Genomic DNA, 17,809 nt, shown 5'->3' with positions numbered 1-17,809 from the left:
CTTACTCTCATAGACTCTCCGTGGGCCACCACCACCACCTGGCCCCTGTCTGTCAGGGAACGGAGGGAAAGGGGGTCCCACACGCCAGGGTTCTGGCCTCTCCTCCTCCTCACTGTAGGGGTCACTGTCCGAGAGGGGGGCCAGACTCAGAGGGAGGCCCTCTCGGATGGGGGGAGGGGGTCGCGCCCCAAAGGCAAGCTCAGAACGAGGGTCTGGGAGGGTCCGGAGATGGGGTCTCGGAGGAGCGTCAGGCGGGCCGTAGTCGTCCTCGTCATAGTACCGCTCAGGACTGGGAGGGAGAAATCCAACATGTATGTATGTCTTATGTATGTGAATGAGTGAGTGTGGTGAATAGGGCAGTGTGTTACATGTATCCTGAGGGTCGTCTGTATGGGCTCTCTGGGACGCTGAAGGTGCTGGGCGTTCTGCTTCTGAAGCCAGACCTGCTGCCTCCCGCTGGTGTGTAGTCGTCATAGTCAGGCTGGGGGTACTCAGGCCTGCGGGGGATGGGGTCTGGGAAGGAGTCCGGTCCATAGGGCACGCGATACCCCACTCCTCCTCCTCCCTCTCCTCCTCTGCCGGGTCCTGGCCCTGGGTCCGGCCCGTAGGGGTCAGGGAAGGGGGGAGGAAACTCTGGGGGCCCCAGGAAGACGTTACAGCGAGCCTCATAGTCCTCTGACAGAGGGAGAGAAGGAAAAGAGGCGTAGACCAAAAATGACACTTTCCCCAAACTTTAAACATGCCCATAAACACAACACTGTTTCAAAACATTTTGCTTCTATCATTTTGCTTCTATCTTATGACAAAAATGCTAACACAGCAGATTGTTCAATGTAAATACTCATCCACATTCAGCGTGGCCGTAGTAGCGCATCAGTGAGTGTGTGGTCAGTCCAGTAGTACCTGAGTCTCTGGCAGGACACAGAGCACAATGCAGTCCCCAGCCCTCTCCATACAGACAGCAGCACTCAGTGAAGGTGACCTGTCCACCCAGCAGGGGGCTCTGACACACCAGGTCTGCTGTGACAAACTGCCAGCAGAACGATAGGTTCTCATCTGGAGGCACGAGGGAGAGGACAGGAATGAGGAGGGGAAGGGGGAGATGGAAAAGAGAGACAGATAGATTAATAAAAAAGGAAGATGGAGAAAGAGAGACAAAGGAAGATGGAGAAAAATGAGGGAACGATAGATGGGGAAAGGCAGAGAGAGAGAGAGATGAAAAACAGAGACAGTGAGAGAGACCTCACAGCTTGAGCTAATATGTGACATTTGAGTAGTGTGGACTCATGAGGTGAGAGTGATTGTGGACTCATGAGGTGAGAGTGATTGTGGACTCATGAGGTGAGAGTGATTGTGGACTCATGAGGTGAGAGTGATTGTGGACTCATGAGGTGAGAGTGATTGGGGACTCCCGTCTCCCAGTGTGTGTGGTCTTACCCACGGCGAGGTCAGTGGAATTGACACAGCTGCGATGAGTGTCGTCCAACACAAGAGGAGGCTCGCAGGTACAGACGTGTGAGCCTAATATGTTGACGCAGATTCCCCCTGGACAGCTGTCCTCCCCTGCCTCACACTCATCAACATCTACCAGGAGAGAGAGAGATGATATTTTAGGAACCTACCCATTATGTACATCCATTAAGTTCAATCACAAATGATAAAGTCTGGGTCAAAACAGCCCAATATCACTGATAAAGAAAGGCCGCTAACCGATGCACTCCAGAAACACATCGTCGTAGTAGTAGCCAATGGTGCAGTAGCAGGAGTAGCCAGGGATGTTGTTGACACATACACCGTTCTTACACACCTCAGGGTGGAACAGTTTACACTCATCCACATCTGTGAGAGGAGAGAAAGGCCTGGATTATAGGTACAGGTCAAACATTAATACAAATCATGTGTGTCAAAATCAGCCATTATTGACAGCAACTCTGGAGAAATGAGAGTTTAAGTGCCTCGCTCAAGATTTTTCAATTAGTCGGCTCAGGGACTTGAACTAGTAACCTTTCGGGTTACCGGCCCGCTAGGCTACCTGCCGTGTGTGTATGTGAGACCGTCGTTACCTTTGTAGCTAAATGCTCCTGACCCGGTAACATATCCTCGTCCGCTGGGGCACAACGCCTGGTGCTCAGCTGAACAGCACCCACAGGAAACAACAACAAGACATATCAGAGAGGAACACTTCACAACATCAGGAATAGCTTTTTCTGAGTGGGTTGTCAGGTGGATGTGACTCCAGGAGTCTACCATAGACATACATATTGACTTTAGTCTTATACATAGAATGGAAACCATGTGTTTGATGTATTTGATACCATTCCACTAATTCCGCTCCAGCCATTACCACGAGCCCGTCCTCCCCAATTACGGTGCCACCAACCTCCTGTGGTTGTCATACCATAGACATACTGTTGACATCAGGGTTGATCACTGGTTGATCACCCTACCTGTGCCTAGCGGAGGACAGGGGTCATACTGGCAGCCCATGCCCCAGCCCTGGCCCACGGTGCAGCAGCACTCCTGCTGGGTGGTGTTGCGGGCCAGGACGCTGCACGAGCTCTGCTCCCCGGTGCTGTAGTAACACTCCCTGAACTCGCCAGGCCGGGCAAGGGGCAGCTGGGACGCATCGGGCCGGCGCTGGGGACCGAGACCGGTGGTGGAGGAAGACGAAGAAGAGGAGGAGCCGCCAGGGTACGCCGGACGACCTGTGAGACACGTGGATGTGATGTTTGAGGTGTGTATGGTTATGGCTGCGCTGCTGACCACCAAGACAGTACAGCGTTCCCTCATGAACAACAGGGGGCAGCAACGCCAAGGTGTTTGAATGGGCACTTGTTGCACAAACTGATGTTAAATGCCAATAAAACTGTGAGGGAGTAGAAATGTATATTTTTGTACGGTAAAAAACAAGCTTATCTAGATAATCCTCGAAAAGCACAATAGTGTTGGACAGCGTATAGTACCTGGTCGGGGAGTGCTGAGGCACTGTCCTGAGCGCGTATCAAACTCTTCCCCCTCTCCTGGACACTCACACATGAAGGAGCCATCCACATTCTCACAGCGCGCCGCGCCACACACGCCCTGCATAGTCTCACACTCGTTTTCATCTAGAAAGAGATAGAGGGAAAGAGAGAGATGGAGAGAAAGGAGCGAGAGAGAGAGAGAGAGAGAGAGAGAGAGAAATATAGGGTGAAAAGGTATAACCATGTAGGCTAAATCAAGCTAAGACAATGACAGATGATAGGACAGCAGAATGGCAATGTTTGTACACTTATCAGAGACTCGTGCATCTGTGTTGAGACGTACCCACACATCCCTTCCCATCGCTGGTGGCTGTGTAGCCCTGGTCACACATGCACTGGTATGTTCCAATTAGGTTCTGGCAGAACGCATGCTCCCCGCATACGGTCTCATTGGCACACTCATTGATATCTGTGAGCGAGAAGAAGAAACAGAAGTGGAGAGAGAGATGACATCCCTCCTATGTGAATCAGAAATATGGTCTCTAGCATGGTCATTGTCTTCATTACAGTTAGGACAAACTTGACTCAATTATTTAAAGGTATAAAGCAACAGTTGGGTGAAAACAACACAGTGAGATACATCCCTAGATCTTTTTCATAATGTGTGTGTGTGTCGGTCTGTGTGTGTGTGTGCAAGGAAAGGCGAACGGCAGTCTTGTGACCGAGCATCTGCGCGGCGAAAGCCTCCAACCCGGACACATCAATCAAACACAGCTGCCATGACGACCAACCCCTTACGGCCCGCCCTCAGCCTGGATCCCACATCTGTGTCCAACCTGCCAACCATTCCTACACAAACTATCATGGCTAAACTGTATGACAGTATAGCGAGGACGGCATTCAATCTCTATTGACTGAGTTCCTCTGGTCCTCTCAGTAGCATAATAAATCAAGTGGATTCATAAATAAGAGAATAATCAAACAAATACATTCTTATATGTGGACCAGACTTAGAGAAGGATGAAGTCGATGAGGATGATGAAGAGATGGAACTGACCGACACACTCTCCGGTGCGGGTGACCCGGTAGCCCGGCTCACAGGAGGTGATACAGCGGTAGGAGCCAACGGTGTTCTCACAACGCTGTGACCGACACACTGCTCCCTCTGAGCACTCATCTACATCTGGGGGAGAGAGAGAGTGGGGATTACACACACCGCACACACACACACACACACACACACACACTTCAGCATCCCCATGGGCTCGAAAGCTGTGTGTGTTACATAAAGGGACACGTAGTTGAGGTGTTGAGTTACCCAGACAGGCTGTCTTCTCTGGGTTGGTGGTGAATCCCACTTGGCACTGGCACTGGTAGGAGCCCTCTGTGTTGACACAGCGGCCATCCTGGCACGCCCCCGGGCCTGACCTGGCACACTCATCCACATCTGGACCCGCAATGACAACACGCCATTACATCACCACAGACAACTCCGCTGTGCCTACCTCCAGGCTAAGCAATCCTTTATCATGACGTTGTGCCCATGTCGTTTCATTTGATGTCATTCACTGTGTGAGAGGCTATGAGCAATATCATCTGTGTAAAGTAGCCGATAACTGATTATAATTACGAGTGATTACCAGTATAGCCCTGCCAAGAGTTCAAAGTGAAGTGAATGGGCAGTTTAAATTGCAGAGTAAACAACCCACGTCGTGTCTATGTCATGAGTAGAGACGTCTCCATTCTGCAGGTTTAAGAGTCGCCTGCAGCAATGCCAGTGGTGTGTACGAGATGGCGTAGAGGCCTCACCCAGGCAGGAGCCGCCGTCGCTGCTGGTGGTGTATCCCTGGGAGCACACACAGCGGTAGGAGCCCTCTGTGTTCACACACTCTCCCCTGGGGAAGCAGTACTCCCCCTCTAGACACTCGTTGACGTCTGTGAAGAGGCAAGACAAACAGCGTGACACAGAAAAGAGGCAGCGACCCGCAGCGTGGTATGTACACATCATCACAGCACGTCACCGACATCCCCGTCGCCGGTACCGACCTCTACACTGGCGCCCGAGGCCAGCGGTTCTGTAGCCTGGCTGACAGTCACAACGGTAGGAGCCGTCCGTGTTCACGCACAGCCTCGCTGCACCACAGGTGTCAGGGCTCTGGCATTCATCCACATCTGAGGATGGGAGAGAGGGGGGGGGGGGGGGGGGTGCTCATTGGTACTGACACGCACACACACCACTGCTTCATGTATAGGTCTTTCTGTCCCCCCTAAAAAGGGGTTAAACAGCATTCAAGTGGTTTCTCTTAAATCAACACAGAACCAATTGATTCTGTCCCTTATGGATATAACCTTTTGACAGTGAGACCTCGCCAGCGAGACATGCATCCATTCCTAAGTGTTACATCCATACCTAATGTGTTTCTGATTTACACGCTATCCCCTTTGAAGTCTAAACATCTGTTGCAGACTCTACTGGTTCACGTCGGCCCAGTCCAACAGCCAGACGTCTATTGAATACCTCTGAGTGATTCTCATATCACAGCAGAAACGGTACATTCATATGCATTTTTAATGTGGTCCCGTTTTTTTATTTTAGGTAGAGGCAATGCACCCTGGTGGGATGGAGCACGGTGTCCTGAAATGATACTAGGGCTGATGATCTGTGTGTCCCACGGGACAAACAAACTGCTTGGAAGTGAGTAAGAGGAGTTACCGAAGCCAGCAAGGGTGAAGTGAGGAGAGAAGAGGAGAGGAATGCAGAGGAGAGTGCTGACTGCAGTGTGGAACTGGGCCTAGAGGGCCAATGGGTGGCCAACCCCCTTTGCTCACTCATCACCTACTGTCGGATGATGAAAAATTGCCCGGTCACATTTGCTCTGTGCAGTTTATATAAACAGCTGTTGAAACAGCTCGATTCTGCAGCAAACTTTACCATGGTGACTGTCTTAGTCAAGCTGCGTCACCAATAACGCCAACAGTGTTAGTGACGTGATTGTCTGATTCCATGAAGCAGTATGAATGGAACGCAATCTCAAGTGGAAGGCGTGTGTGTCGTGTTTCCTTATTAGGCAGAAGTCTGCCGCCGTTTACAAATCACCTCCCCCCCTTGGCTGTAAAAGAGCCACGGCCTTCCCTCCCAGAAACAAATGCAGCAGGCAAGTGTGAGAGCAGCAAAACACTGTGAAAAAAACACGTCGACTACATGGACAGAATGCCTCGATTTGACTTGACATACTGCCTAACAGGCAGCTAGTCTTACCTGCGCATAACCCATCTCGCATGCCGTGGCCCGCTTTGCAGGCGATACACTTGTAGGAGCCTTCAGAATTCACACACCGTTGCCCAGGACACTGTGAGGGGTCTTCACATTCATCCAGGTCTAAAATGAAGCAGGTGGAGGTCACACATCTAGCAGAGTGATATGGAGCACGAGTCATCATGTAAAAGTCAGACACATGCAGCCTCACCAATACAGATGCTGCCCTGCGGTTTGAACCCGGTGCGACAAACACACCGGTAGCTACCCGGAGTGTTTTCACAGCGACCGTTGGCACATAGGTTGGAGGTCTGGCGACACTCATCGATATCTGCGTGAAGGTATTAACATCAGTATTGATACAATTATCAATATGGAATACACATGTGTGTGTTTGTCTCTGTGTTTCTCTGTGTGTGTCTGTGTGGTTGAGAAGGTTGTTCACCTGTACACTGTCCGTTTCCAGCCTCAAAGCCTGGGCTACAGGCCACACATATGAAGGAGCCCTCAGAGTTGATACACTCCCGACCAGGACACTGCAGAGCGTTCTCACACTCATCGACATCTGGAGAAGCCGACAGATGTTATTCTTTACAATCCCTTGATGAAGTCGACAGAACAGAGGCCGTATCTAGTAGCGTTTCACTCGATTACGTGCTGAAGGAAGTCACACATTTGACTGCTCTTTATAGGCCGAAGTAATGTGCATGTTCAACGTGCAGTCTCACCTCCGCAGGTGTTGCCCTGTAGCCTGAAGCCAGAACGGCACGCACACTTGTAGCTTCCAGCCGTATTCTCACAACGGCCGTTAGCACAGGGAGTGGGGCTGTGGAGGCACTCATCAACATCTGCAACAACAACAATAACAAAAAAAGAACAAAATAAAAATGTTTTAAAGACCTACGCTTACGGCTTATTGTGTAAGTGATCGGATCTACATGATTGAGTGTTGACAAAGGCCATGTTGTGTCCTACCTGTGCAGTGTCTGTCGACCAGCCCAAAGCCTGGCTTGCAGGACACACACTTGTATGAGCCCAGGGAGTTGACACACTCCTGGCCAGGGCACTGGGATGGGTCTGCACATTCATCCACGTCTGTACAGGTATCGCCGTGTAGTCTGTAGCCAGTGAGACACGCACAGCTGTAGCTACCCTGGGTGTTCTCGCAGTGACCGGTGGTGCATGGGCTGGGGGTCTGACGACACTCATCTATATCTGTAGGAATGGAGAGGAGATTGCTGAAAAAGGTAGTTGCCAATTTCAAATACACTCTAAATGGATGTACTAATGGATGAAAAAAAAAAAAAAATCACAGGCGCACAGGTGTACCTCAGAACACAGAGGCAATGGGATTTTACCTGAGCAATGTCCATTGATCATGCTGAAGCCTGGCTTGCAGGACACACAGTTGTAAGAACCCTGAGAGTTGACACAGGCCTGACCAGGACACCTCAAAGGGTCCTCACACTCATCCACATCTGAAACAGATAAGAGCCAGAACATTAATAGACGGGCAGATTTTTATTTTCCGAAGATCGAAAGTTCCTTTCGCTGACAGGTTCAAAAAGAGGGAATGTAGGTAAATACACTGGGTGGAGTCGTCGCTGGTACCTGTGCAGGTCTTGCCTTGTAGTTTGTATCCTGTGTGGCAAACACACCTGTAGCTCCCAGGAGTGTTCTCACAACGACCATTGGTGCAAAGGCTGGGGGTCTGATGGCACTCGTCAACATCTACAACAGGGGGCCAGACCGTTAGTGAAAGGTTATTATTTGGTTTTGTGTATGACTGCTTCAGGACAAGGGGTGTTACCTGAGCATTGTTCGTTGAGCAGGCCAAAGCCTGGCGGGCAAGACACACACTTGTATGATCCTGGAGAGTTGGCACAGGCCTGAACAGGACACCTCAAGGGGTCCTCACACTCATCCACATCTAGGGAAAGGGGGAATGATAGACTGGAAGTTTAATATGTCCAACTGACAAATAGTATAATTTCACAAACATCACACAATCGTTGGTGAGTGAAGATGGCAACATATACAGGACAGTACCTTCAGTAGTGAAATAATGTTGAATAGATGCAGAGATAGCTTCTTTACCTTTACATGCGTTTCCCTCTAGCGTGTACCCAGTGCGGCAGACACATTTGAAGCTACCAGGGATATTCTCACAGCGACCGTTGTTACAGGGGTTCGGAACCTGACGACACTCGTCAATATCTGTGCCACCAAAAAAAAGTTTGTCCTTTACTCAAAGACTTGACAGTTAACAGTTGTCTATTTTCTTCTAGAAGGACTACTGTACAGCTATCACAATCGACATAACATTCCTTATAACAATCCCAATCATGAACATAATACTTATTGACTGCTGATGTTGAGGACGTGTCCCCTCTTACCTTGACACTTCGTCTGTTGGAAGTTGGCTCTGAAGCCCGCAGAACACACACACCTGTAGCCGCCTGGCTACACGAGGGACTCTCAGAGAACACTGACCAGAGTACCAGACCCCATTTCCTAACCCTTGACCTCCAAGTCAGGGGGATGCCAGAAGGTCTCTCTCTATACCCAACAATACAGAGTAGCTGTTGTCTGAATAAACGTCCAGTGCACAGCTGCCGTGGCCAGCGACTGTGTGTGTGTGTGTGTGTGTGTGAGTGGTGTGTACAGTGGGGCGGGGCTGTACCTATACAGCTGGTGCCCCGGGGTCCCGGCTGGTATCCAGAGGGGCAGCTGCACCTGTAGCCCCCTTCTGTGTTCTGGCAGTGGCCGCTGCCGCAGGGCGGAGGAGACGCCCTGCACTCGTCTATGTCTGAAAGGAAGGGGGAGTGAGTGGGGTTAAAGAGGTCAAGAGGAGCCTGACCAACCCTACAGGTTGTAACCCAGCGGGGATTGCAGTGAGATGCTTGTGGTACCGTAACCAGCCTGAAACGGACTCATCCATAATGACTAGCACATGTTCAATGACCGCACACTATAAATACAGCTGAGGCCCAGTGCAGCATCAGGAATAGCCAACATTGGGATGTGTATGTGTGTTTGATGCTTCCCAATAGTAGATAAATAGTTCAACGAGCAACAGTGCCCTAAACAAAACGACATTCACCTTGACACCGAATCTGCTGAGCGTTGAGTTGGTGTCCCTCGTTACAGATGCAGGTATGTCTCCCTCCGGGCTGGTTCACACAACGGCCCTGTCCACACACCTGGGGCATGGTCTCACACACACCCCGCACTGGATGCCCAATCAGATGCACGTAGACACACACACACACACACAGTTAGCTTGTCTGTCATCGTTTCAAAAACGACTCCAAAGTGTGATCTTAGTTGTCATCTCATCCGCCTGAGGTTGTGAGAGGGAAGAGGGGATGACACAGCCACGGCAAATGGTGTGAGGAGCTTCTGATTTCATCTGGCTGCCTGATCTCTGTTTACATTGGAGAGCTGAACAACGAAGCTCTGACAAACACTCATCCCATTCCACACTCTTTGGAAAAAAAGGGTTCTTCGGCTGTCCCCATATGAGAACCCTTTTTGGTTCAAGGTAGAACTCTTTTGGGTTCCATGTAGAACCCTCTATGGAAAGGGTTCTACATGGAACTCAAAAGGGTTTTACCCAGAACCAAAAAAAGGTCCTTTAAAAAGTTATCTTATGGGGACAACCCTTTAAAGTTCGAAATGGCACTTATTTCTTTCTAAGAGCGCAGCTCACATATTTCTCAGGGACCATTATGAGGATTTATAGTCTCAGAAATCAGTTGTTATGGGGCAGATTCAAGGCTGGCACCTCTCTCACAAGAAAATAGTTAGCAGCTCTTTGACGGCCCCTTCCTTGAGATTCAAACCTGCCAACATGTGATAAACTAACAGTCCGGTGGTGAGCAGTTGGCTAACATTAGGCAAACATTTTGCGGCACAAACAGAGCATTGTACCCATCAGTTTACTGCTTATCTCTTGAGCCAGAGTTCCTGTGTGAGGGTACTCCCTCTTTGAATCTCTCTTTGTATTGCAAAGAAGTGCATTAAAGAACGTAAAACGCTTTTTATCGACTGAGGTTTTGAAGTTGAGGTGTGTGTGTGTGTCAAATCAAATCCAAATTAAATTTGTATTGGTCACATACAATTGGTTAGCAGATGATACTGCGAGCATAGCGAAATGCTTGTGCTTCTAGTTCCGACAGGGCAGCAATATCTAACATGTACACACAAATCTAAGTAAAGGAATAAGAATATTTACATATAAATATATGGATGAGCAATGACAGAGCAGCATAGGCAAGATGCAATAGATGGTATAAAATACAGTATATACATATGAGATAAGTAATGCAAGATATGTAAACATTATTAAAGTGGCATTAAAGTGACCAGTGATCCATTTATTAAAGTGGCCAATGATTTCAAGTCTGTATGTAGGCAGCAGCTTCTCTGTGCTAGTGATGGCTGTTTAACAGTCTGCTGGCCTTGAGACAGAAGCTGTTTTTCAGTCTCTCCGTTCCAGCTTTGATGCACCTGTACTGACCTCGCCTTCTGGATGGTAGTGGGGTGAACAGGCCGTGGCTCAAGTGGTTTTTGTCCTTGATGATCTTTTTGGCCTTCCTGTGACATTGGGTGCTGTAGGTGTACTGGAGGGCAGGTAGTTTGCCCCCAGTGATGCGTTTTGTGTAGACCGTACCACCCTCTGGAGAGTCTTGCGGTTGTGGGCGGTGCAGTTGCCGTACCAGACAGCGATGCAACCCGACAGGATGCTCTCAATTGTGCATCTGTAAAAGTTAGTGAGGCTTTTAGGTGACAAACCAAATTTCTTCAACGTCCTGAGGTTGAAGAGTGCTGTTGCGCCACACTTCTTCACCACACTGTCTGTGTGGGTGGACCATTTCAGTTTGTTCGTAATATGTACGCTGAGGAACTTAAAACTTTCCACCTTCTCCAAAGCTGTCCCATTGATGTGGATAGGGGGGTGTTCCCTCTGCTGTCTCCTGAAATCCACAATCATCTCCTTTGTTTTGTTGACGTTGAAGTGGAGGTGTGTGTGAGCATGCGTGTGTGGGACAGCGTCGGCTAAGTACTCTAGTGGAGCCAGAAAAGGCCAGAGCCAGAAACACATCTGATGTCTTTGAAGGTGGATAAAACCGGCAGTAAAAATCGACGCTACCAGAGAATTCAACTCCATCTACCCATGATTCTTAAGCACTCATTATTCTGTTCCATTCTAAATGTGAACTCATGCTTTCAAGTGCTGTCACATAAAATGAGAGCAGAACAGACACAGGAAGACCAGTTGTCGACTTCAATGGAGAACTTTGAGCTTTTCTCACTCCACAGTACAGACTCCAAACTATATGCTTCTTTGTTCTTGAGTCAGGTGTGGAGTACCATAGTTAAGAGTTCTAACAGGGAATGACATGGAGTTGGCAGTGTGAGAGGCCAGAAAGTTGAACCAGCGTTTATCTGCAGTTGACCTAATCTTAAAGCCATTACTGTATCAAGAAAAAACACTTTGTGGCTGTGGTGTTGTGGTGTACGATTTACGGTACCTGGCCTGGGGATGGGTGGGCGGGGCGTGACCAGAGGTGGGAGGGGCTGGGCAGGTCTCACTGGAGATACTGGCCGTCGGTCAACTGGAGGCCATTGGGTCTGAGTGAGGGGCCGAGCTGGAGAAACCAAAACCGGACCTAAACATTTACTGAGAATGTCTAGACACATTAGAGCTTCCGCTTGTTGAGAAGAGGCAGCTTGATAAGAATGGTTTTTCTCACAGCCTTCTGGACACAAACATCAAACTTTAAACGTTCTAATTCTGTCTCAATAGTTGATGTTGCTACAGTGCCTTGCGAAAGTATTCGGCCCCCTTGAACTTTGCGACCTTTTGCCACATTTCAGGCTTCAAACATAAAGATATAAAACTGTATTTTTTTGTGAAGAATCAACAACAAGTGGGACACAATCATGAAGTGGAACGACATTTATTGGATATTTCAAACTTTTTTAACAAATCAAAAACTGAAAAATTGGGCGTGCAAAATTATTCAGCCCCCTTAAGTTAATACTTTGTAGCGCCACCTTTTGCTGCGATTACAGCTGTAAGTCGCTTGGGGTATGTCTCTATCAGTTTTGCACATCGAGAGACTGAATTTTTTTGCCATTCCTCCCTGCAAAACAGCTCGAGCTCAGTGAGGTTGGATGGAGAGCATTTGTGAACAGCAGTTTTCAGTTCTTTCCACAGATTCTCGATTGGATTCAGGTCTGGACTTTGACTTGGCCATTCTAACACCTGGATGTTTATTTTTGAACCATTCCATTGTAGATTTTGCTTTATGTTTTGGATCATTGTCTTGTTGGAAGACAAATCTCCGTCCCAGTCTCAGGTCTTTTGCAGACTCCATCAGGTTTTCTTCCAGAATGGTCCTGTATTTGGCTCCATCCATCTTCCCATCAATTTTAACCATCTTCCCTGTCCCTGCTGAAGAAAAGCAGGCCCAAACCATGATGCTGCCACCACCATGTTTGACAGTGGGGATGGTGTGAGCTGTGTTGCTTTTACGCCAAACATTACGTTTTGCATTGTTGCCAAAAAGTTCAATTTTGGTTTCATCTGACCAGAGCACCTTCTTCCACATGTTTGGTGTGTCTCCCAGGTGGCTTGTGGCAAACTTTAAACGACACTTTTTATGGATATCTTTAAGAAATGGCTTTCTTCTTGCCACTCTTCCATGAAGGCCAGATTTGTGCAATATACTCTGTTGTCCTATGGACAGAGTCTCCCACCTCAGCTGTAGATCTCTGCAGTTCATCCAGAGTGATCATGGGCCTCTTGGCTGCATCTCTGATCAGTCTTCTCCTTGTATGAGCTGAAAGTTTAGAGGGACGGCCAGGTCTTGGTAGATTTGCAGTGGTCTGATACTCCTTCCATTTCAATATTATCGCTTGCACAGTGCTCCTTGGGATGTTTAAAGCTTGGGAAATCTTTTTGTATCCAAATCCGGCTTTAAACTTCTTCACAACAGTATCTCGGACCTGCCTGGTGTGTTCCTTGTTCTTCATGATGCTCTCTGCACTTTTAACGGACCTCTGAGACTATCACAGTGCAGGTGCATTTATACGGAGACTTGATTACACACAGGTGGATTGTATTTATCATCATTAGTAATTTAGGTCAACATTGGATCATTCAGAGATCCTCACTGAACTTCTGGAGAGAGTTTGCTGCACTGAAAGTAAAGGGGCTGAATAATTTTGCCCAATTTTTCAGTTTTTGATTTGTTAAAAAAGTTTGAAATATCCAATAAATGTCGTTCCACTTCATGACTGTGTCCCACTTGTTGTTGATTCTTCACAAAAAAATACAGTTTTATATCTTTATGTTTGAAGCCTGAAATGTGGCAAATGGTCGCAAAGTTCAAGGGGGCCGAATACTTTCGCAAGGCACTGTACGTGGAAATGACAAGAGTATATGAAGGGTTTGATTCCAAAACGCAATTTTTTTCTATGTGTATGAATTATGGCAGTTCTCATACTTTAAAAACATTGACTTTAGATGTGCTTTAGAATGTTTGGTTTGGTTGCAAAATGCAAAATATCCGTATCGTTTCATACCAAAATGTGCTATATCCAGAGACGTGTTTAGAGAGTTAGATCCAGCGACGAGGAAACAATAATAGACTACAGGCTGCAAACATACGGAGGCCGCAAACAGCGCGCCTTGCAAATGAATTGCAACAGACTTTCACTGTCCTTATGGTTCCTTAAATCTTTCCCTAACGTGTATATAATCAAACTCGAAAGTCTTTCCTTGATTTATCCGAATGAAAAAACCTGTAAAACCACCATACAATTGTTCCAAAAGTTGCTTAACATGTCCAAAAAGAATACTCACATAGTATACACGACACTGTTCACCCTCTGAATACAAATGGACTATGATATTTGCACAATTTAGTTTAAACAAATAGATAATTTGTATATTTATTTATTTACGTATCAATACTTTATACATGCAACTGTTTAAAACCCAATCTGGACACTTTGTCTATTGACGTTCTGTTGGTTGGGGCGGATATATAGCGCTTTGCCACAAAGCATGATCATTTGTCTCTCAAAAATAAAATTACCTTACAATGTATTTATATATACTCTTTCATAAGATGTGGTTTTAATTAATGGCATTTTACAAACATTTCTGAATATTGATATATTGCGTTCTGGAATGAAACTCTTCATAATCACTGTACATTGAGGAATCTCCTTGAGGTTGCTAGGGGCTACTGTCTACTCACCGGTCACCACCCGGGTGGGTCCTGCTGTAACAGAGCTGGCTGGAATGTGTGGTCTGCTCTGGGAGGACAGGGAGCTTTCACTGCTCCACTGCTCCACTGATGGCTGCTGGGGTCTGGTCTGAAGCGTGAGAGCGCCACCACCTGGCTGTTGGGGTCTGGTCGGAGTGGTGAGCAGAGTAGTGATACCTGGTTGTTGGTGACTAGTTTGGGGAGTCTGTGCACCACTACTGGCTGGTTGTTGTGGCCTGGTCTGTCCCGTGCTCTGGGATATGACAGGGGGACCTCCAGTCCCGTGCTGCTCCAGCAACCTCTGGTTGAACTGGATGACAGAGGCAGAGTAGTGGTAGCCAGGCCCTGCTGGGCAGATCTCCTTGAAAGCAACTTTCAGGAGCAAACAGAGAACGCCACAAGCAGGATTGAATTAGTTAGTATGTTTCATACCCACACATATACATATACACACACACATATTTTACATAGCAAAAAAATAAACTTCCCTTTTCAGGACCCTGTCTTTCAAAGACAATTGGTAAAAATCCAAATAACTTCACAGATTTTCATTGTAAAGGGTTTAAACACTGTTTCCCATGCTTTTTCAATTAACCATAAACAATTAATGAACATGCACCTGTGGAACGGTCACTAAGACACTAACAGCTTACAGACAGTCGGCAATTAAGGTCACAGTTATGAAAACTTAGGACACTAAAGAGGCCTTTCTACTGACTCTGAAAAACACCAAATGAAAGATGCCCAGGGTCCCTGCTCATCTGTGTGAACGTGCCTTAGGCATGCTGCAAGGAGGCATGAGGACTGCAGATGTGTCCAGGGCAATAAATTGCAATGTCCATACTGTGAGACGCCAAATACAGTGCTACAGGGAGACAGGACGGACAGCTGATCGTCCTCGCAGTGGCAGACCACGTGTAACAACATCTGCACAGGATCAGTACATCCAAACATCACACCTGCGAGACAGGTGCAGGATGGCAACAACAACGGCTCGAGTTACACCAGAAACGCACAATCCCTCCATCAGTGCTCAGACTGTCCCCAATAGGCTGAGAGAGGCTGGACTGAGGGCTTGTAGGCCTGTTGTAAGACAGGTCCTCACCAGACATCACCAGCAACAACATCGCCTATGGGCACAAACCTACCGTTGCTGGACCAGACAAGACTGGCAAAAAGTGCTCTTCACTGACGAGTTGCGGTTTTCTCTCACCAGGGGTGATGGTCAGATTCGCGTTTATCGTCGAAGGAATGAGCATTACACTGAGGCCTGTACTCTGGAGCGGGATCGATTTGGGGGTGGAGGGTCCGTCATGGTCTGGGGCGGTGTGTCACAGCATCATCGGACTGAGCTTGTTGTCATTGTAGGCAATCTCAACGCTGTGCGTTACAGGAAAGACATCCTCCTCCCTCATGTGGTACCCTTCTTGCAGGCTCATCCTGACATGACCCTCCAGCATGACAATGCCACCAGCCATACTGCTCCTTCTGTGTGTGATTTCCTGCAAGACAGGAATGTCAGTGCTCTGCCATGGCCAGCGAAGAGCCCGGATCTCAATCCCATTTAGCACGTCTGGGACCTGCTGGATCGGAGGGTGAGGGCTAGGGCCATTCCCCCCCAGAAATGTCCGGGAACTTGCAGGTACCTTGGTGGAAGAGTGGGGTAACATCTCACAGCAAGAACTGGCAAATCTGGTGCAGTCCATGAGGAGGAGATGCACTGCAGTTCTTTATGCACCTGGTGGCCACACCAGATACTGACTGGTACTTTTGATTTTGACCCATATACACGACCGTTCAAAAGTTTGGGGTCACTTAAACATTTCCTTGTTTTTGAAAGAAAAGCAAATTTTTTTGTCCATTAAAATTACATCAAATTGATCAGAAATACAGTGTAGACATTGTTAATATTGTAAATGACTATTGTAGCTGGAAATGGCAGATTTTTTATGGAATATCTACATAGGCGTACAGAGGCCCATTATCAGCAACCATCACTCTTGTGTTCCAATGGCACGTTGTGTTAGCTAATCCAAGTTTATCATTTTAAAAGGCTAATTGATCATTAGAAAACCCTTTTGCAATTATGTTAGCACAGCTGAAAACTGTTCTATTTAAAGAAGCAATAAAACTGGCCTTCTTTTACACTCGTTGAGCATCTGGAGCATCAGCATTTGTGGGTTCGATTACAGGCTCAAAATGGCCAGAAACAAAGAACTTTCTTCTGAAACTCGTCAGTCTTGTCTTGTTCTGAGAAATGAAGGCTATTCCATGCGAGGAATTGCAAAGAAACTGAAGATCTCGTACAACGCTGTGTACGACTCCCTTCACAGAACAGCACTAACTGTCTCTAACCAGAATAGAAAGAGGAGTGGTAGGACCCAGTGCACAACTGAGCGAGAGGAGAAGTACATTAGTATCTAGTTTGAGAAACAGACGCCTCACAAGTCCTCAACTGGAAGCTTCATTAAATAGTACCCGTAAAACACCAGTCTCAACGTCAACAGTGAAGAGGAGACTCCGGGATGCTGGCCTTCAAGGCAGAGTTGCAAAGAAAAGCCACATCTCAGACTGGCCAATAAAAATAAAATATTAAGATGGGCAAAAAAACACAGGCACTGGACAGAGAAAACCAGTCAGTATCTGGTGTGACCACCATTTGCCTCATACAGCGTGACACATCTCCTTCGCATAGACCTGTGGCCTGCGGAATGTTGTCCCACTCCTCTTCAATGGCTGTGTGAAATTGCTGTATATTGGAACACGCTGTCGTACACAACAATCCAGAGCATACCAATCATGCTCAATGGGTGACATGTCTGGTGAGTATGCAGGTCATGGAAGAACTGGGACATTTTCAGCTTCCAGCAACATGGGGCCGTGTATTATCATGCTGAAACATGAGGGGATGACAGCAGATGAATGGCACGACAATGGGCCTCAGGATCTCGTCACGGTATCTCTGTGTATTTAAATTGCCATCGATAAAATGCAATTGTGTTTGTCATCCGTAGCTTATGCCTGCCCATACCATAACCCCACCGCCACCATGGGGCGTTGACATCAGCAAACCGCTCGCCCACATGACACCATACACGTCGCCCACCATACACGTGGTCTGCAGTTGTGAGGCCTGTTGGACGTACTGACAAATTCCCTCGATCAACGTTGGAGGCGGCTTATGGTAAAGAAATGAACATTAAATTATCTGGCAACACCTCTGGTGCACATTCCTGCAGTCAGCATGTCAATTACACATCCCCTCAAAACTTGAGACATCTGTTGCATTGTGTTGTGTGAACTGC

The 17,809-nt window shown here is 47.6% G+C and overlaps 1 protein-coding gene across 1 annotated transcript in view; it reads right to left on the bottom strand.

Moving 5' to 3' along the window:
• LOC139385679 (latent-transforming growth factor beta-binding protein 4-like) overlaps window positions 1-17,809 on the bottom strand; it is a 66,991-nt gene that overhangs the window by 3,776 nt on the left and 45,406 nt on the right. The window contains exons 10-35 of the mRNA XM_071130946.1: window positions 14,496-14,876; window positions 11,757-11,873; window positions 9,323-9,451; window positions 8,903-9,028; window positions 8,317-8,436; window positions 8,030-8,149; window positions 7,831-7,950; window positions 7,578-7,697; window positions 7,195-7,434; window positions 6,948-7,067; window positions 6,665-6,784; window positions 6,431-6,550; window positions 6,223-6,342; window positions 5,010-5,135; window positions 4,773-4,898; window positions 4,282-4,410; window positions 4,021-4,146; window positions 3,307-3,432; window positions 2,964-3,107; window positions 2,448-2,705; window positions 2,064-2,132; window positions 1,711-1,839; window positions 1,438-1,584; window positions 904-1,056; window positions 369-675; window positions 6-289 (exon numbers count right to left, since the gene is read on the bottom strand). Coding sequence (XP_070987047.1) covers window positions 6-289; window positions 369-675; window positions 904-1,056; window positions 1,438-1,584; window positions 1,711-1,839; window positions 2,064-2,132; window positions 2,448-2,705; window positions 2,964-3,107; window positions 3,307-3,432; window positions 4,021-4,146; window positions 4,282-4,410; window positions 4,773-4,898; window positions 5,010-5,135; window positions 6,223-6,342; window positions 6,431-6,550; window positions 6,665-6,784; window positions 6,948-7,067; window positions 7,195-7,434; window positions 7,578-7,697; window positions 7,831-7,950; window positions 8,030-8,149; window positions 8,317-8,436; window positions 8,903-9,028; window positions 9,323-9,451; window positions 11,757-11,873; window positions 14,496-14,876 — 4,077 coding nt within the window. The remainder of the gene's footprint in view (window positions 1-5; window positions 290-368; window positions 676-903; window positions 1,057-1,437; window positions 1,585-1,710; window positions 1,840-2,063; window positions 2,133-2,447; window positions 2,706-2,963; window positions 3,108-3,306; window positions 3,433-4,020; window positions 4,147-4,281; window positions 4,411-4,772; window positions 4,899-5,009; window positions 5,136-6,222; window positions 6,343-6,430; window positions 6,551-6,664; window positions 6,785-6,947; window positions 7,068-7,194; window positions 7,435-7,577; window positions 7,698-7,830; window positions 7,951-8,029; window positions 8,150-8,316; window positions 8,437-8,902; window positions 9,029-9,322; window positions 9,452-11,756; window positions 11,874-14,495; window positions 14,877-17,809) is intronic.

The sequence above is a fragment of the Oncorhynchus clarkii genome, chromosome 27 (assembly GCF_045791955.1).
Source record: "Oncorhynchus clarkii lewisi isolate Uvic-CL-2024 chromosome 27, UVic_Ocla_1.0, whole genome shotgun sequence".
Lineage (NCBI taxonomy): Eukaryota > Metazoa > Chordata > Actinopteri > Salmoniformes > Salmonidae > Oncorhynchus > Oncorhynchus clarkii.
Note: the sequence above shows the minus strand (reverse complement) of the source record. Positions and strands in the feature narration are given on the sequence as shown.